At 43.1% G+C, this 21,910-nt stretch overlaps 2 protein-coding genes across 3 annotated transcripts in view; one reads left to right on the forward strand and one right to left on the reverse strand.

The window, feature by feature from the left end:
* Positions 1 to 12,723, forward strand: part of LOC139752975 (CDK5 regulatory subunit-associated protein 3-like) — a 75,241-nt gene extending 62,518 nt beyond the window's left edge. The window contains 3 exon segments of the mRNA XM_071669144.1: positions 11,103 to 11,804; positions 11,806 to 11,982; positions 11,984 to 12,723. Of these exon segments, the coding sequence (XP_071525245.1) occupies positions 11,103 to 11,804; positions 11,806 to 11,982; positions 11,984 to 12,536 (1,432 nt within the window). The 3' untranslated portion in view covers positions 12,537 to 12,723.
* Positions 1 to 21,910, reverse strand: part of LOC139753949 (uncharacterized) — a 171,470-nt gene that overhangs the window by 65,552 nt on the left and 84,008 nt on the right. The window lies entirely within an intron of this gene.

Consider the following 21,910-nt stretch of genomic DNA (forward strand, 5'->3'; position numbering starts at 1 on the left):
CACATTGAACCTGCCTTGGTAACGGTTGCAACATTGAACCTGCCTTGGTAACGGTTGCAACATTGAACCTGCCTTGGTAACGGTTGCAAGTAGCAGCTTGGCAATGATCCTCGCTGAATTTGTCAACGAGTATCATGATCAGGTTGCTATTTATAACCCAGTGTTGTGATGAGAGTGCCTGAGCACTGTTGAATGACATTCATAATGAGTTTGACGCATTCGACCACAATAATGATGAGGGTGGTATGGTCAACAATGATTATGAGGAGATGTGTACAGGCCTCCATAGTCATGGGAATGGTGCCACGATCTCATAGTGATGGTGATGGCACCATAGTAATAGGAAGAGTGCAAGTCTTCCACACGCATGGCGAGAGTGGTGCTATTTTCCCCTCAATCATGCCGAAGTTACCCCAGTCGACCCCATGGTGAGGGATAATGCCATCCTCGCCTGTGATGATGGTGATGTACCCTGATAGATGCACCGGCCACATGGAAGTATGTCAAAGACCCGACCACTAGCGTCGGTCTGTCTTTGCTGACAGCTATCCGGACTACATCGTCCTCCAGGACACACCTAGCGCCCTATAGATTCTGGACATACCATTCATTACACCACGTCACCACCAGCCAAGCCAAGACCATGGTTAGGTATAGATGCCTCAACCTTCAGCCGCTGCTTCAACCTTTACTGTCCAAGATGGCGTCTGTGTTGTTCAGTCCACTATGCCTCTCTATGTCAATGAGGATGTTAAGCTAAGATAAAGGGAATACGTCAGCACCATTATCACATTCTCCAGCTATCGTCTCCACAGACTTCGTCGACTCGAGACACTTGGCACTCTCTTGGCCTGAACTCAAGAATATCTACATGACTGATTATCCTAGACTCACCTATGTCTCCTCCGCCTGGTCTTCCTCCACAACCATCACTCGCTAGCGGCAGTTACAAAAGGTGCAGAGAGGGTATGCAAGATCATCCCATGTTCCTCTTACAGCCGCTCAACACACTGGCCCTCCCTCTACCCTCCACCCATCATATAGGATTAAGATGCTGCACCATCTCGCCACCGTCTCCTATGAATCATACTCAGATGAGATGGCCAGAGTGCGCTACATGAATAGCTTCGTCCTTATCATTGTGAACATCAACGATCACACACACACACACACACACACACACACACACACACACACACACACACATATATATATATATATATATATATATATATATATATATATATATATATATATATATATATATATATATATATATACACACACACACACACACACACACACACATACACAAACGTGTGTGTGTGTGTGTGTGTGTGTGTGTGTAAGAAAAAGACTTTAGATCCCCTGTCCAACACCCGATGCTTTCACAGATACAATGTTTATCGTTATAGGTATTTTCTCTATAAATATTTCAAGCCTTAGGCTGTTATTAACTTAAGTCTTTGATTATTACAATCACTGATATTACTAGCACGCCACAGTTATTTATAATGAAGCTGGTGAGTTGGTTACAATACTTAACAAAAAGTATGTTCAACGTCCTATCTGTTGTGTGAGGCTTCATGCTTAACCTCAAGCATGTGAGGTTTCTTATCCAACTTTACACTTGAGATTCCATATACAGCTTAAGGCATGTCGTGCCCCATCGTCTACCTTATGCATGTGAAGCTTGATATTCAGCTTGAAGCATCAACCTCACGCATGTGAAGCTCGCTATTCAGCTTGAAGCAACAACCTCCCGCATGTGAAGCTTGATATTCAGCTTGAAGCATCAACCTGACGTATGTGAAGCTTGATATTCAGCTTGAAGCATCAACCTCCCGCATGTGAAGCTTGATATTCAGCTTGAAGCATCAACCTGACGTATGTGAAGCTTGATATTCAGCTTAAAGCATCAACCTCACGCATGTGAAGCTTGATATTCAGCTTGAAGCATCAACCTCCCGCATGTGAAGCTTGATATTCAGCTTGAAGCATCAATCTCCCGCATGTGAAGCTTGATATTCAGCTTGAAGCATCAACCTCCCGCATGTGAAGCTTGATATTCAGCTTAAAGCATCAACCTCACGCATGTGAAGCTTGATATTCAGCTTGAAGCATCAACCTCCCGCATGTGAAGCTTGATATTCAGCTTGAAGCATCAATCTCCCGCATGTGAAGCTTGATATTCAGCTTGAAGCATCAATCTCCCGCATGTGAAGCTTGATATTCAGCTTGAAGCATCAACCTCCCGCATGTGAAGCTTGATATTCAGCTTGAAGCATCAATTTCCCGCATGTGAAGCTTGATATTCAGCTTGAAGCATCAACCTCCCGCATGTGAAGCTTGATATTCAGCTTGAAGCATCAACCTCCCGCATGTGAAGCTTGATATTCAGCTTGAAGCATCAATCTCCCGCATGTGAAGCTTGATATTCAGCTTGAAGCATCAATCTCCCGCATGTGAAGCTTGATATTCAGCTTGAAGCATCAACCTCACGCATGTGAAGCTCGCTATTCAGCTTGAAGCAACAACCTTCCGCATGTGAAGCTTGATATTCAGCTTGAAGCAACAACCTCCCGCATGTGAAGCTTGATATTCAGCTTGAAGCATCAACCTCCCGCATATGAAGCTTGATATTCAGCTTGAAGCATCAACCTGACGTATGTGAAGCCTCTTATTCAACCCCAGTGTGAGTTCTTCATGCAGCTTCAGGTCTGTAAGCTTCCATGTTCCATCTCATGCAAGGTTGATCAATTCCGACCTTTTATGTTTATGTTTTTATTTTTTGTGACAAATTTTTTTTTTATTCACATTCGTTTTCTGATATTGTGTGTTTCATAACCATATTTCATCCATCCATAAAATTTGTATTCCGCTCTCATTCGTAATCCGTGTGTCGTTGCTTATTCCGTAGTTTTTGTAACCTTTAAGCTATTTTAAGTTGCACCGTTATGACGCTCACTCGTTACTGCTGGATATTACGTTTGAAGCAGCCATAACATCCTTGTGTGAGTTCGGTCCCTAGAATACTGGGCGGGATCGTCCCCAGTACCTTAGATCTGGCATGTGTTTATATGTGTTGTAGAAGCTTGAGTGTGTGGTAGATGAAGTCTCCCGTGCGGTCATCATTTAGACCTACCAACACTTTCCTTTCTAACCGGAAACGGTGAAAAATTAGCACGGCCTGTGTGCCAGGCGGCTTCTGTGCTGAGCCTGACACGTTTCTGTTACTTGTGGTGAAGCAGGTGATCATCGTCATGAGACCAGGCAGTTAACATAAAGACCAGGAAATTTATATTCCAGTTGGATTCGTATGAAAACTTCTGTGACCGGACAGTTACTTTCATACTTCATATATTTCAGTCTCAGTCTTGTTTGTGTCTTTAGAGTTTTATTTGGTTGTGTTAACTGAACGAAGACATCCAAAGCCACCCAGGCAAAGGCCTGGGTAGACCACTTGCGGATTATCCATATCTCAAAATCATCTGTAGTGACCAGCAGAAACTCCAGGTTATCCTGAGTATTGCGATAGCAAGAAGAACTAAACAGCAACCAGCCTGTGTGACAGTGGCGCACCTCCACCCACATCACAGGAGAACACCTCTGAATTCACCAGAATAAAAAAGAGCCAAGAATATCAGGGAGAAAACTGAGGACCAACACGACCCCATTCTAGACGTGATAAAGAAAGAAGACATAAGTGGAACTCAGCCGCTGACCTCAATGTCTCGAGAGAATAGTCAAAGAGCCACAGCCCAGCATGGCACCAGCAACACAGTAGGAAAATGAATGTATCATCAGGACACGACCTGCACGATACATAGAACTACAACACCAGCACAAACGCTACCTATATTGGAATATACGCAGGAAAAAATGTCTCAGGTGGCAAACGTACCTTCTCAGCTGGGTGCACAACCCACCTGTCTTAGCTGAGTGTATAAACTACCTGTCTCAGCTGGGTGCACAACACGCCCGTCTCACCTGTCTCAGCTGAGTGCACAACCCAACTGTTTTTCACTTCACTTACATTTCGCATTATACTCTTAACCCCCCACCCCCACCCACCCACCCACCCACCCCGGATACTTTTTCAATTTGTTCCACGTGACGAATTTTCTTAGCCTCTGACCGTGCACGATGAATGATAAGGACCATATATGTAGTGAGAGTGTATATGATCCAACAGCTATCCTCATCGCCTGAAGAAAGTGTTTTATTTCGATAGGGTTGTCCCAAAGTGGCTGTCGGCCTTGATGACCCCGGTAGTCGATAGCCGGATGCACAGAATTTCTGGTTATGTTAAAGACATGGCTGGAAGTTGGCACCTAACCAAGCACCATATCCACACAGCACACAGCCTGACATGTAGGATCATTAAAGTGTTGTTGTTTCTACAAGAGTAATAACCACATATCCGTTTAACGTAAGGCCTGAAATACTTCATTGGAATATATTTCTTCCCACGATCAACTTTCTTTCATTTCACCTTTCTTCATGCCAGGCTCCAATCACTCACTTCCCAAGCTCCCTCATCCACAACAAACTGCATACTTGCCCCTCTCTCCAAAACTCTTGCATTCACCTCCCTAACAACCCCATCCATAAACAAATCAGACTGCCATGGACACATCACGCACCTCTGCCGCAAACCGACATTCACAGGTAACCAATCACTTTCCTCTCTTCCTACTCGTACACATGCCTTACATCTTCGATAAAAACTTTTTACTGCTTCTAGCAACTTGCCTTCCACACCATATACTCTTAATGCCTTTCACAGAGCATCTCTATCAACTCTATCATATGCCTTCTCCAGGTCCATAAATGCTACATACAAATCCATTTGTTTTTCTAAGTATTTCTCATATACATTCTTCAAAGCAAACACCTGAACCATGCACCCTCTACCACTTCTGAAACCACACTGCTCTGTTCATGCTTTCACCCTCGCAATAAACACTCACCTTTATTCCCTTTGCCTTTGTACAATGGCAATATGCATGCATTTCACCAGTCCTCAGGCACTTCACCATGAGCCATACATACAATGAATATCCTCACCAACCAGTCAACAACACGGTCGCCCCCTTTTTTACCAAATTCCAATGCAATACCATCCAAACTCGCTGCCTTGTCGGTTTTCATCTTCCGCAAAGCTGTTACTACCTCTTCTCTGTTTACCAGACCATTCTCTCTCCTCGCTTTCACTGATAATCTTACTTCTTCATCTCACCACTCACTACCCATTCTAATCTGCCCACCTCCCACGCTTCTCATGCCACAAGCATCTTTTGCGCAAGCCATCACTGCTTCTCTAAATACATTCCATTTCTCCCCCACTCCCCTTACGTCCTTTGCTCTCACCTTTTTCCATTCTGCACAGTCTCTCCTGGTACTTCCTCACACAAGTCTCCTTCTCAAGCTCACTTGCTCTTACCACTCTCCTCACCCCAACATTCTCTCTTCTTTTCTGAAAACCTCTACAAATCTTCACCTTCGCCTCCACAAGATGATGATCAGACATCCCTCCAGTTGCACCTCTCAGCACAATAAAATCCAAAAGTCTCTCTTTCACGCGCCTATCAATTAATATGTAATCCCATAACGCTCTCTGGCCATATCTCCTACTTACATACGTATACTTATGTATATCTCTCTTTTTATACCTATAACCCGGTCTCGTGCATCAAAACTGCAAACACACTCACTCAGCTGCTCCCAAAACACTTGCCTCTTATGATATTTCTTCTCATGCCCAGGTGCATTGGCACCAATAATCACCCATCTCTCTCCATCCACTTTCAGTTTTACACATATCAATCTAGAGTTTACTTTCTTACACTCTATCACATACTCCCACAACTCCTGTTTCAGAAGTAGTACTACTCCTTCCTTTGCTCTTGTCCTCTCACCAACCCCTAACTTTACTCCCAAAACGTTCCCAAACTACTCTTCCCCTCTACATTTGAGCTTCGTTTCACTCAGAGCCAAAACGTCCAGGTTACTTTCCTCAAACATACTACCTATCACCCCTTTTTTCTCACCTTGGTTGCATCCACACACATTTAGACACCCCAATCTGAGCCTTCAATGAGGATGAGCACTCCCCGCGTGCTTCCTTCTTCTGTTTCCCCTTTTTGAAAGTTAAAATACAAGGAGGGGAGGGTTTCTAGCCCCCCGCTCCAGCCCCCTCTAGTCGCTTTCTACGACACGGGGGGAATGAGTAGGAAGTATTCTCTCTCCCCTATCCCCAGGGATTATATATATATATATGTATATATATATATATATATATATATATATATATATATATATATATATATATATATATATATATATATTTTTTTTTTTTTTTTTTTTCTTTCATACTATTCGCCATTTCCCGCTTTAGCAAGGTAGCGTTAAGAACAGAGGACTGGACCTTTGAGGGAATATCCTCACCTGGCCCCCTTCTCTGTTCCTTCTTTTGGAAAAAAAAAAAAAATATATATATATATATATAAATGTACACACACACACACACACACACACACACACACACACACACACACACACACACACACACGCTCATACATGCACGTATACATATGAACATTTACACATATACATACGCATACACAGACATATACATGTATACACACATACATATCCATACTTGCTCTCTTCATCCAGTTGCCGGCGCTACTCCGCCCCACAGGAAAAAGCATCGCTAACCCCTACTTCAGCGAGGTGGCGCCAGGAAAACTGACCAGAAAGGCTATATTCGTACACACTTTGTCTCTAGCTGTCATGTGCAACGCACCGAAACCACAACTCCCTATCCACATCCAGGCTTCACGGACCTCTCCATGGTTTACCCCAGACGTTTCACATGCCCTGGTTCAGTCTGTTGACAGCACATCGACCCCGGTATACCACATCGTTTCAATTCACTCTGTTCCTTGCATGCCTCTCACTCTCCTGTATGTTCAGGCTCCGATCGCTCAAAATCTTTTTCACTCCATCCTTCCACCTTCAATTTGATCTCCCGCTTCTCCTTGTTCCCTCCACCTTTGACGCATATATACTTTATGTCAAACTTTCCTCACTCATTCTCTCCATATGACCAAGCCATTTCAATACACCCTCTGCTCTCTCAACCGCACTTTTTTGATCTACACACATCTCGCTTACTCTTTCATTACTTACTCGATCAAACCACCTCACGCCACATATTGTCCTCAGACATTTCATTTCGAACACATTCACCCTCCTCCGTACAACCCTATCTGTATCCCACGCTTCGCAACCATATAACATTGTTGGAACCACTATTCCTTCAAACATACCCATTTTTGCTCTCTGAGATCACGTCTCACCTTCCATACCTTCTTCATCGCTCCCAGAACCTTCGACCCCTCCCCACCCTGTTACTCATTTCCGCTTCCATGGTTCCATTCGCTGCTGAGTCCGCTCCCAGATATCTAAAACTCTCCATTTTCTCCAATTTTTCTCCATTTAAACTGACCTCCCAGTCAACTTGTCCCTCAATCCTGCTGAACCTTGCTCTTATTCATATTTATAGATCATCAGAGGCGATAAATAGTGAGACGTCATTTCTCAAAGCCAAAGTAAGCCACCACTTTTGACGCGCAAAGCAGCTATTTTTCCAATAGCACAATGTCGTCGCGTTAGTTAGGTCAAAAGGAAAAGAATAACTACGGAAGATTGGTGCTGTTTCCTGTGTGAAGTTTTACATTACACTGTGTGATGTGAGGAGGTTTGATCGTGTGAGGAATGACAGGGTAGGAGCGAGATGTATTAGTAAGCGGAGTATGATTGGGAGAGCTGACCAGGGTGTGCTGAAATGATCCGGACACAGGGACAGGAAGAGAGAAGATAGACGAAGGGGACTTATATGTCATAAGTGGAGGGAGGAAGGGGGAGGAGGAGATCGAGAAGGAGATGGATGGGTGGAGTGAAAAAGGTTCTGAGGCATCGCGCGGCCTGAATATTCAGGAGGGTGAGAGGCGTGCATGGGATTAGATGATATGGAGCGATTTGTTAAATGGGAAGCATCATTCTGCGAATTGGCTGAACCAGGGAATATTAATCTGTCAGGAGTAAACATGGGATGGTTAGTGAGGCTTGAGTGGGGATGATGGGCTTTGGTTTTGTTGCGACATTCATGACAGCTAGATAGTGGATATGAGCAAATGGGAAGATTGTTTGTTTACCTAGATAAATGGCAGACAAGTTTTAGATGGTAATCACATTCTAGTCTAAAACACTTAAATATCTGAAGATAAAGTGCACTACGCTTGGCGCTTGGCGTCACATTTAACGTCCAAGAAATCTTTGGTGGAAAAAACGGTGTCAAAAGATCTGAAGAATCGGAAATCTGGTCGCCATATATAATATTGTTGATAAAATTTGCAAAATGATATGTTTATGAACGCTCGTTATATGTCTTGGACAATCACATGTTTACCAAATGGTGTCCTAGCTTCGTCTCTTCGATGTATATCAACTGACTGTTATTTCTCTCTTGTGTCTCCCCTGATGATGTGATTATTACACGAAAGTGCACTTGGGAACTTATCGTGTTTCATTTTCCCCGTGGACTCATAGGAATATATTTATATATATATATATATATATATATATATATATATATATATATATATATATATATATATATATATATATATATATATATTTATATATTTTTATTATACTTTGTCGCTGTCTCCCGCGCTTGCGAGGTAGCGCAAGGAAACAGACGAAAGAAATGGCCCCACCCCCCCCCCCCCATACACATGTATATACATACGTCCACACACGCAAATATACATACCTACACAGCTTTCCATGGTTTACCCCAGACGCTTCACATGCCCTGCTTCAATCCACTGACAGCACGTCAACCCCGGTATACCACATCGCTCCAATTCACTCTATTCCTTGCCCTCCTTTCACCCTCCTGCATGTTCAGGCCCCGATCACACAAAATCTTTTTCACTCCATCTTTCCACCTCCAATTTGGTCTCCCTCTTCTCCTTGTTCCCTCCACCTCCGACACATATATCCTCTTGGTCAATCTTTCCTCACTCATCCTCTCCATGTGCCCAAACCACTTCAAAACACCCTCTTCTGCTCTCTCAACCACGCTCTTTTTATTTCCACACATCTCTCTTACCCTTACGTTACTCACTCGATCAAACCACCTCACACCACACATTGTCCTCAAACATCTCATTTCCAGCACATCCATCCTCCTGCGCACAACTCTATCCATAGCCCACGCCTCGCAACCATACAACATTGTTGGAACCACTATTCCTTCAAACATACCCATTTTTGCTTTCCGAGATAATGTTCTCGACTTCCACACATTCTTCAAGGCCCCCAGGATTTTCGCCCCCTCCCCCACCCTATGATCCACTTCCGCTTCCATGGTTCCATCCGCTGCCAGATCCACTCCCAGATATCTAAAACACTTCACTTCCTCCAGTTTTTCTCCATTCAAACTCACCTCCCAATTGACTTGACCCTCAACCCTACTGTACCTAATAACCTTGCTCTTATTCACATTTACTCTTAACTTTCTTCTTTCACACACTTTTCCAAACTCAGTCACCAGCTTCTGCAGTTTCTCACATGAATCAGCCAACAGCGCTGTATCATCAGCGAACAACAACTGACTCACTTCCCAAGCTCTCTCATCCCCAACAGACTTCATACTTGCCCCTGTTTCCAAAACTCTTGCATTTACCTCCCTAACAACCCCATCCATAAACAAATTAAACAACCATGGAGACATCACACACCCCTGCCGCAAACCTACATTCACTGAGAACCAATCACTTTCCTCTCTTCCTACACGTACACATGCCTTACATCCTCGATAAAAACTTTTCACTGCTTCTAACAACTTTCCTCCCACACCATATATTCTTAATACCTTCCACAGAGCATCTCTATCAACTCTGTCATATGCCTTCTCCAGATCCATAAATGCTACATACAAATCCATTTGCATCTTACATGCATCTTACATGTCATTCATGTATATATATATATATATATATATATATATATATATATATATATATATATATATATATATATATACATGAATGACATGTAAGATGCATGAGCTCATCAGGCGAGGGTCAGGCGGGAAGGTCAGATCAGCAGTGACAGTGGTCTGGTGCACAGAGACAAGGGTCGGGTCATAGTGCAGCTTCTACGTAAACATGTTCATGTTGACAGTTGTGTGAGGATGAAAGAATGTAATTCACCCATGTCCGTCTGGCCACATGGTAAGATTATTATGAAAGCAATGTGTGCTAGTCCTTGATTTGATGATACTTCTATCTACAGTTGAATGACAAGATACAAGTTTTGTGAGCTTTGTTCCATTCAGTTACTTAAGGAATTTGGTATCAATTTTGCATACAAGAACACCTATACGGTGTGGCACTTGCTCACAACAAACTCGCCTTGAACTTCCACTGGTTGTGTTTACTGGATACTGTAGTAGAGGTGACATGGGACTGAGTGATAAAGAACAGAATTTACGAATAAATTAACATCTATATTGTGTTCGTGTTGGACAAGAATCCAGTGCTCTGTTCTTACACATGCGAGGCGTCAGCCACCCGAGTGAAGGGAGCAACGCTTAGCAAGCTATAGTTAGAAATATTAGACAATTTGATATTGATAAGCACAACTTTCATAACGAACTCAACAGTAGTGTGAGTGTGGAGGAAGTAGGACCTCTCATGATAAATGACTGGTCAACATGTGCAAGTTTGTGGGGTGGTGATCCATGACCTGATCCTTGCATCTGGTCACCCGACACTTGTCTTGGATATCTTGACCTTTGGTCACCCGACCTCTCCCCTGTCATTGGTGATCACACATCTTACTTGACCTTTCCGCGTGATCCTTGCCTGATGAGATCATGCGTCTTACGCAGCTGGGCGAACCGCCTTACCTACACGGTTAACCATTTAAGTCAAAGAAATATGAATGTTAGTTACAGTCTTATGCTATATATAACTGAGTTTGTTGCGAAATAGTAAATTCAGTCATGGACATGCCAGTAGGCTTAAGTTGGGTGTGTGTGTTGAAGAACAAGATTTGCCCATCGATATTCATGTTGGAAAACTAGTGGAGTGGTTAATCTCTCGTCGGCATGTAAAGCGTGAGTGGCCTCAAGATGTGCGCGTGATACGAGAGAAAATCAACAATGCAATTCAGGATATGCCAGAGCATCCAGAGATCACACGTCTTCTCTCTGGAACATATATCAATTACTTCAAATGTCTGAAGATTGTTGAGATTCTGAAGGAAACCGAAAAAGATAGTAAAAACATCTTAGGATGGTATGGTTCTCAGCGAATGAAGGATTGGCAGGAGGTGGTCCGACTCTATGAAAAAGATTGTGTTTACCTGGCTGAAGCATGTCAGCTGCTGGTACGCAACATAAACTATGAGGTGCCAGGCATTAAGCGCCAAATTTCAAGGGGGATTCAGATACAACAGGAGTGTGATCATAAGGAAGGAGAATGTATTAAGGGTATTGCTGGTTCAAAGAAAAAATACCTGGAATCATGCAAGCAGATTGGTATCGCTGGTGATAAGGTAAAACATGAGCTGGTTGATCTTGTCAAGACTCTTCCTGAGGAATTTGCTAAAATTGCAGAGAGCAGCAAGAGTCTTACCATCCCTCGTCAGTTGTATTCAGACTTCATGTCATTTACTCTTACGGGAACCCAGCCTGATTGTTTGCCACTACTAAAATTTGTTATGGATTGATTTTGGCGATGGAGGAGGAACCATTGATTTTGGAGATGCATCTGGAGAGATTGACTTTGGAGATAATCATACTTCTGGAGAAATTGATTGGGGAAATCTTGCTGAGGACTCACAGACTATAGACTGGGGTATTGGGGAGGTGGACAATGTTGAGACAGTTGACATTTATCCCTGGTGTTGCAGGGGGTGTCGCAAAAAACTCAGAGGCATTATCAATTTTACTTAACCCCGACACACGCAACCAGTTTATAAATGAACTTCATGAGCTTGAGGGTTTCTTAGGACAGCGTCTTTCAGAGTTAGAAACTGAAGAGAAAGTATTCTCCCTCAACAAGTTTTCTAATGCACCACCATCTGTCCAAGACCACACAGCACAGCAAGCAAGGGAAATGATGTGCCAGGTCAAGAAGATATTAAGCCAACTATCTACAACTAAGATGCAACACCTGTTTCTAATCAGCTCCTCACCAAGATATGTGGATCGACTGGCAGAATCTCTTAAATCTAAACTAGCTGTTGGTGAAAAGCTGGCAGAGAAACAAGTGCTAGCTAAACAATGTAAACAAGATGCTATTGAAGAGCAACAGAACCTCACCCCAAAACTAGCTTTGATCATAGAACGCACAAAAGAACTAAAGTCTCACATAGAGGAACATATCTCCAAGAAGTATAAGAATAGACCTGTTAACTTAATGGGAGCTTATATTAACATGCAGTTGTGATTAGGTTTCATTCATAATGCATTTTAGAATTCTTTTGTAGAACAGTTTGCCTTACCGAACTTTTAAGAACACTCTTGCATTAATACATTAGTGGTGTTTGCAAGGATATGAGTGAGTCATTCAGCAACATGTGGAAATAAGAATGAGCAAATCAGATGATATATTGAAATATATATCCCTGGGGATAGGGGTGAAAGAATACTTCCCACGTATTCCTCGCGTGTCGTAGAAAGCGACTAGAGGGGACGGGAGCGGGGGGCCGGAAATCCTCCCCTCCTTGTATTAACTTTCTAAAATGGGAAACAGAAGAAGGAGTCACGCGGGGAGTGCTCATCCTCCTCGAAGGCTCAGAGTGGGGTGCCTAAATGTGTGTGGATGTAACCAAGATGTGAAAAAAGGAGAGATAGGTAGTATGTTTGAGGAAAGGAACCTGGATGTTTTGGCTCTGAGTGAAACGAAGCTCAAGGGTAAAGGGGAAGAGTGGTTTGGAAATGTCTGGGGAGTGAAGTCAGGGGTTAGTGAGAGGACAAGAGCAAGGGAAGGAGTAGCAATACTCCTGAAACAGGAGTTGTGGAAGTATGTGATAGAATGTAAGAAAGTAAATTCTCGATTAATATGGGTAAAATTGAAAGTTGATGGAGAGAGGTGGGTGATTATTGGTGCATATGCACCTGGGCATGATAAGAAAGATCATGAGAGGCAAGTGTTTTGGGAGCAGCTAAATGAGTGTGTTAGCGGTTTTGATGCACGAGACCGGGTTATAGTGATGGGTGATTTGAATGCAAAGGTGAGTAATGTGGCAGTTGAGGGAATAATTGGTATGCATGGGGTGTTCAGTGTTGTAAATGGAAATGGTGAAGAGCTTGTAGATTTATGTGCTGAAAAAGGACTGATGATTGGGAATACCTGGTTTAAAAAGCGAGATATACATAAGTATACTTATGTAAGTAGGAGAGATGGCCAGAGAGCGTTATTGGATTACGTGTTAATTGACAAGCGTGCGAAAGAGAGACTTTTGGATGTCAATGTGCTGAGAGGTGCAACTGGAGGGATGTCTGATCATTATCTTGTGGAGGCTAAGGTGAAGATTAGTGTGGGTTTTCAGAAAAGACGAGTGAATGTTGGGGTGAAGAAGGTGGTGAGAGTAAGTGAGCTTGGGAAGGAGACCTGTGTGAAGAAGTATCTGGAGAGACTGAGTACAGAATGGAAAAAGGTGAGAACAATGGAGGTAAGGGGAGTGGGGGAGGAATGGGATGTATTTAGGGAATCAGTGATGGATTGCGCAAAAGATGCTTGTGGCATGAGAAGAGTGGGAGGTGGGCTGTTTAGAAAGGGTAGTGAGTGGTGGGATGAAGAAGTAAGAGTATTAGTGAAAGAGAAGAGAGAGGCATTTGGACGATTTTTGCAGGGAAAAAATGCAATTGAGTGGGAGAAGTATAAAAGAAAGAGACAGGAGGTCAAGAGAAAGGTGCAAGAGGTGAAAAAAAGGGCAAATGAGAGTTGGGGTGAGAGACTATCAGTAAATTTTAGGGAGAATAAAAAGATGTTCTGGAAGGAGGTAAATAGGGTGCGTAAGACAAGGGAGCAAATGGGAACTTCAGTGAAGGGCGTAAATGGGGAGGTGATAACAAGTAGTGGTGATGTGAGAAGGAGATGGAATGAGTATTTTGAAGGTTTGTTGAATGTGTCTGATGACAGAGTGGCAGATATAGGGTGTTTGGGTCGAGGTGGTGTGCAAAGTGAGAGGGTTAGGGAAAATGATTTGGTAAACAGAGAAGAGGTAGTAAAAGCTTTGCGGAAGATGAAAGCCGGCAAGGCAGCAGGTTTGGATGGTATTGCAGTGGAATTTATTAAAAAAGGGGGTGACTGTATTGTTGACTGGTTGGTAAGGTTATTTAATGTATGTATGACTCATGGTGAGGTGCCTGAGGATTGGCGGAATGCGTGCATAGTGCCATTGTACAAAGGCAAAGGGGATAAGAGTGAGTGCTCAAATTACAGAGGTATAAGTTTGTTGAGTATTCCTGGTAAATTATATGGGAGGGTACTGATTGAGAGGGTGAAGGCATGTACAGAGCATCAGATTGGGGAAGAGCAGTGTGGTTTCAGAAGTGGTAGAGGATGTGTGGATCAGGTGTTTGCTTTGAAGAATGTATGTGAGAAATACTTAGAAAAGCAAATGGATTTGTATGTAGCATTTATGGATCTGGAGAAGGCATATGATAGAGTTGATAGAGATGCTCTGTGGAAGGTATTAAGAATATATGGTGTGGGAGGCAAGTTGTTAGAAGCAGTGAAAAGTTTTTATCGAGGATGTAAGGCATGTGTACGTGTAGGAAGAGAGGAAAGTGATTGGTTCTCAGTGAATGTAGGTTTGCGGCAGGGGTGTGTGATGTCTCCATGGTTGTTTAATTTGTTTATGGATGGGGTTGTTAGGGAGGTGAATGCAAGAGTTTTGGAAAGAGGGGCAAGTATGAAGTCTGTTGGGGATGAGAGAGCTTGGGAAGTGAGTCAGTTGTTGTTCGCTGATGATACAGCGCTGGTGGCTGATTCATGTGAGAAACTGCAGAAGCTGGTGACTGAGTTTGGTAAAGTGTGTGGAAGAAGAAAGTTAAGAGTAAATGTGAATAAGAGCAAGGTTATTAGGTACAGTAGGGTTGAGGGTCAAGTCAATTGGGAGGTGAGTTTGAATGGAGAAAAACTGGAGGAAGTGAAGTGTTTTAGATATCTGGGAGTGGATCTGGCAGCGATGGAACCATGGAAGCGGAAGTGGATCATAGGGTGGGGGAGGGGGCGAAAATTCTGGGAGCCTTGAAGAATGTGTGGAAGTCGAGAACATTATCTCGGAAAGCAAAAATGGGTATGTTTGAAGGAATAGTGGTTCCAACAATGTTGTATGGTTGCGAGGCGTGGGCTATGGATAGAGTTGTGCGCAGGAGGATGGATGTGCTGGAAATGAGATGTTTGAGGACAATGTGTGGTGTGAGGTGGTTTGATCGAGTAAGTAACGTAAGGGTAAGAGAGATGTGTGGAAATAAAAAGAGCGTGGTTGAGAGAGCAGAAGAGGGTGTTTTGAAATGGTTTGGGCACATGGAGAGAATGAGTGAGGAAAGATTGACCAAGAGGATATATGTGTCGGAGGTGGAGGGAACGAGGAGAAGAGGGAGACCAAATTGGAGGTGGAAAGATGGAGTGAAAAAGATTTTGTGTGATCGGGGCCTGAACATGCAGGAGGGTGAAAGGAGGGCAAGGAATAGAGTGAATTGGAGCGATGTGGTATACCGGGGTTGACGTGCTGTTAGTAGATTGAATCAGGGCATGTGAAGCGTCTGGGGTAAACCATGGAAAGCTGTGTAGGTATGTATATTTGCGTGTGTGGACGTATGTATATACATGTGTATGGGGGTGGGTTGGGCCATTTCTTTCGTCTGTTTCCTTGCGCTACCTCGCAAACGCGGAAGACAGCGACAAAGCAAAAAAAAAAAAAAAAAAAAAAATATATATATATATATATATATATATATATATATATATATATATATATATATGTATTATATTATTTTTTATTATACTTTGTGTATATATATATATATATATATATATATATATATATATATATATATATATATATATATATATATATATATATATATGTATACACGCACATATACGTACATATACATATCAACATATACATACATATACATACACATGCACAGACATATACATATATACACATGCACATATTCATTCTTGCTTGCCTTAATCCATTCCTATCGCTACCCCGTCACAAAGGAAATAGCATCGCTACCCTCTGCTCCAGCAAGGTAGCGCCAGGAAAACAGACAAAGAAGGCCACATTCGTTCACACTCAGTCTCTAGCTGTCATGTGTAATGCACTGAAACCACAGCTCCCTACCCACATCCAGGCCCCACAGACCTTTCCATGCTTTATCGTAGAAGCTTCACATGCCCTGGTTCAGTCCATTGATAGTATGTCGACCCCGGTATACCACATCGTTCCAATTCACTCTATTCCTTGCACGCCTCTCACCTTCCTGTATCTTCAGGCCCGATCGCTCAAAATCTTTTCACTCCATCCTTCCACCTCCAATTTGATCTTCCGCTTCTCCTTGTTCCCTTCACCTCTGACACATATATCCTCTGTCAATCTTTCCTCACTCATTCTCTCTATATGTCCTAACTATTTCAACACACCCTCTTCTGCTCTCTCAATCACACTCTTTTTATTTCCACATATCCCTTTAACCCTTTCATTACTTACTCGATCAAACCACCTCACACCACATATTGTCCTCAAACATTTCATTTCCAACACATCCACCCTCCTCCGTACAACCCTATGCCTCGCAACCATATAAATTTTTTTTGAACCACTATTCCTTCAAACATACCTATTTTTGCTCTCCGTAATAACGTTCTCTCCTTCCACACATTCTTCATCGCTCCCAAAACCTTCAACCCCACCCCGACTTTGTGAATCACTTCCACTTCCATGGTTCCATCCTGCTAAGTCCACTCCCAGATAGAACACTTTACTTCCTCCAATTTTTTTCTCCATTCAAACTTAAATCCCAATTAACTTGTCCCTGAATCCTACTGAACCTAATAACCTTGCTTTTATTAACATTCAGTCTCAGCTTTCTTCTTTCACACACCTTACCAAACTCAGTCACCAACCTCTGCAAGTTCTCACCCGAATCAGAAACCAGCGCTGTATCATCAGCGAACAACAACTGACCCACTTCACAGTCCCTCTCATCCACAACAAACTGCATACTCGTCCCTCTCTCCTAAACCCTTGCATTTACCTCCCTAACCACACCATCCATAAACAAATTAAACAATCATGCTGATATCACACACCCCTGCCGCAAACCGACATTGGCTAGGAAGCAATCACTTTTCTCTTTTCCTACTCGTACACATGTCTTACATCCTTGGTAAAAACTTTTCACTGCTTCTTGCAGCTTACCTCCCACACCGTGTACTCTTAGAACCTTCCACAAAGCATCTCTATCAACCCTATCATATGACTTCTCCAGATCCATAAATGCCACATACAAATCCTTCTGTTTTTTGAAGTATTTTTCACACACATTCTTCAAAGCAAACACCAGATCCACAAATCCTCTACCATTTTTTAAATCACTCTACTCTTCCCCAATCTGATGCTCTGTACATGCCTTTACCCTCTCAGTCAATACCCTCCCATATCATTTCCCAGGAATACTCAACAGACTGATGCCTCTGTAGTTTGAACACTCACCTTTATCTCCTTTGCCTTTGTACATTGGCACTATGCAAGCATTCCGCCAATCCTCAGGCACTTCACCATAATCCATACATACACTGAATACCCTTACCAACCAATCAACTACACAGTCACCCCCTTTTTTGATATATTCCACTCCAATACCATCCAAACCCGCCGCTTTGCCGGATTTCATCATCCGCAAAGCATGCATCCGAGATCGAGACAACTTCCTTGGTTTTGGATGCGTGTTAGCGGGTTTAATGTGCTGACATTAGTAACGAAGACTTTGCCAAAAGACAGATTCATTCTCTCGTCGTGTGTTCAGACACTTTTGTAGTCATGCAGCTTTGCTTGACTGTAAGACAGACGAGTACATTAAGTACGTTTTTTTTACCCCGCGAAGTGTATGGCTTATGATAATATGTGAGAGAAGGGAGCAGACATTCTGTCTCTTCCTGTGACAGCCATTATTTACGTGGACGATTAAAACTGGAAGTGTTCATTTACAGGACGCGTGGCTTCCCATGCCGAAAATGACGGTCTTTCTCTCGCCAGATTGCATTCCGTGTCGTCGACAGAAGAAAGTCATTCTGTCAGTTGATGTGTGGGAGAGAAGGCGAAATTGTGAGAGCATGGGGAAATAGCTTATCGGCAGTCGACCTATGTAGACCAGTTAAGTCTGTGAGAGGACGAATCACTCTCCTTAGAGGAACGCTGGGGCTTGTGTGTAGGAAGAGTCGACCTCACGTAACCCGGTAATGTCAAACAGGGAGACAGAATCGGTATTTGCTGAGGTTACCCTGCGTGAGAGAGAGAGAGAGAGAGAGAGAGAGAGAGAGAGAGAGAGAGAGAGAGAGAGAGAGAGAGAGAGAGAGAGAGAGAGAAACTTTTACAGAAAAAGTTGCTTGTGAGAGGAAGTGCGGGATGTGTGAGGTTCGGGTGGGGTGTGGGAGGTTGAAGTGGGATGTGAAAGGCTGGGCCAGGGTGTGAGAGGTTGAGCTGAGGGTTGAGAGGTTGAGCGGGGAGTTGAAAGGTTAGCTGTGGTATAGGAGGGTAAACTATGGTGTGCGCGAGGTTGAACTGAGGATTGTGAGAGGTTGAGCTGGGTTGTAAGAGGCTGAGCTTGGGGTGAGAGGCCTAGCCTGGGTGTGAATGGTTGAGCAGCGGTATGAGAGGTTGTACTTGGGGTTGAGCGGTTGAGCTGGGGATTAAGAGGTTGAGCTGGAGGATGCGAGTGGTTACGTTGCGGGGTCGAGAGGTTGAACTGGCAGTGTGAGAGGTTAAGCAGGAGTATGAGGGGTTGAGCTTCGATTTGAGAGGTTGAGTTGGGGTATGAGAGGGTTAGCAGGGGTATGAAAGGTTGAACTGGGGTGCGAGAGGCTGACCAGGGATGCGAGAGGTTGAGCAGGGGGTTGCCAGAGACCGACCAGGGATGCGAAAGGTTGAGCAGGGGGGTGCGAGAGGTTGAGCAGGGGGTGCAAGAGGAGGAGCAGCTCAGAGTGAAAGTGTAATCATTGGACATCATAATGAAACGCACTTTTTTGCGAGTTATGTTTTTCCTTGCGAATTAGTTTCGCCACATGAGGAGTATATTCGCATTTAGTCATATCGTAACTGAAAATATATTCACATATTCTTTGATAACGTTATAGAATTTACTGAATCACACACACACACACACACACACACACACACACACACACACACACACACACACACACACGCACACACACACACACATATTTATATATATATATATATATATATCTTTTTTTTTATTATGCTTTGTCGCTGTCTCCCGCGTTAGCGAGGAAGCGCAAGGAAACAGACGAAAGAATGGCCCAACCCACCCACATACACATGCATATACATACACGTCCACTCACGCACATACCTATACATCCTAACGTATATATATATATATATATATATATATATATATATATATATATATATATATATATATATATATATATATATATATATTATCCCTGGGGATAGGGGAGAAAGAATACTTCCCACGTATTCCCTGCGTGTCGTAGAAGGCGACTAAAAGGGGAGGGAGCGGGTGGCTGGAAATCCTCCCCTCTCGTTTTTTTTTTTTTTTTCAATTTTCCAAAAGAAGGAACAGAGAATGGGGCCAGGTGAGGATATTCTCTTCAAGGCCCAGTCCTCTGTTCCTAACGCTACCTCGCTATCGTGGGAAATGGCGAATAGTACGAAAGAAAAAGAAAAGATATATATATATATATATATATATATATATATATATATATATATATATATATATATATTTTTTTTTTTTTTTATACTTTGTCGCTGCCTCCCGCGTTTGCGAGGTAGCGCAAGGAAACAGACGAAAGAAATGGCTCAACCCCCCCCATACACATGTACATACACACGTCCACACACGCAAATATACATACCTACACAGCTTTCCTTGGTTTACCCCGGACGCTTCACATGCCTTGATTCAATCCACTGACAGCACGTCAACCCCTGTATACCACATCGCTCCAATTCACTCTATTCCTTGCCCTCCTTTCACCCTCCTGCATGTTCAGGCCCCGATCACACAAAATCCTTTTCACTCCATCTTTCCACCTCCAATTTGGTCTCCCTCTTCTCCTCGTTCCCTCCACCTCCGACACATATATCCTCTTGGTCAATCTTTCCTCACTCATTCTCTCCATGTGACCAAACCATTTCAAAACACCCTCTTCTGCTCTCTCAACCAAACTCTTTATATTACCACACATCTCTCTTACCCTTTCATTACTTACTAGGTCAAACCACCCTCACACCACATATTGTCCTCAAACATCTATTATCCAGCACATCTACCCTCCTCCTCACAACTCTATCTATAGCCCACGCCTCGCAACCACACAACATTGTTGGAACCACTATTCCTTCAAACACACCCATTTTTGCTTTCCATGATAACGTTCTCGACTTCCACATATTTTTCAACGCTTCCAGAATTTTCGCCCCCCTCCCCCACCCTATGATTCACTTCCGCTTCCATGGTTCCATCCGCTGCCAAATCCACTCCCAGATATCTAAAACACTTCACTTTCTCCAGTTTTTCTCAATTCAAATTTACCTCCCAGTTGACTTGTCCCTCAACCCTAGTGTACCTAATAACCTTGCTCTTATTCACATTTACTCTTAACTTTCTTCTTTCACACACTTTACCAAACTCAGTCACCAGCTTCTGCAGTTTCTCACCCGAATCAGCCACCAGCGCTGTATTATCAGCGAACAACAACTGACTCACTTCCCAAGCTCTCTCATCCACAACAGACTGCATACTTGCCCCTCTTTCCAAAACTCTTGCATTCACCTCCTTAACAACACCATCCATAAACAAATTAAACAACCATGGAGACATCACACACCCCTCCCGCAAACCAGCATTCACTGAGAACCAACCACTCTCCTCTCTTCCTACACGTACACATGGCTTACATCTCGATAAAAACTTTTCACTGCTTATAACAACTTATATGTGTATATATATATATATATATATATATATATATATATATATATATATATATTTTTTTTTTTTTTTTTCTTTTTTTTTTGCTTTGTCGCTGTCTCCCGCGTTTGCGAGGTAGCGCAAGGAAACAGACGAAAGAAATGGCCCAACCCACCCCCATACACATGTACATACACACGTCCACACACGCAAATATACATACCTACACAGCTTTCCATGGTTTACCCCAGACGCTTCACATGCCTTGATTCAATCCACTGACAGCACGTCAACCCCTGTATACCACATCGCTCCAATTCACTCTATTCCTTGCCCTCCTTTCACCCTCCTGCATGTTCAGGCCCCGATCACACAAAATCTTTTTCACTCCATCTTTCCACCTCCAATTTGGTCTCCCTCTTCTCCTCGTTCCCTCCACCTCCGACACATATATCCTCTTGGTCAATCTTTCCTCACTCATTCTCTCCATGTGCCCAAACCATTTCAAAACACCCTCTTCTGCTCTCTCAACCACGCTCTTTTTATTTCCACACATCTCTCTTACCCTTACGTTACTTACTCGATCAAACCACCTCACACCACACATTGTCC

Source organism: Panulirus ornatus, chromosome 1, assembly GCF_036320965.1.
Source record: "Panulirus ornatus isolate Po-2019 chromosome 1, ASM3632096v1, whole genome shotgun sequence".
Classification (NCBI taxonomy): domain Eukaryota; kingdom Metazoa; phylum Arthropoda; class Malacostraca; order Decapoda; family Palinuridae; genus Panulirus; species Panulirus ornatus.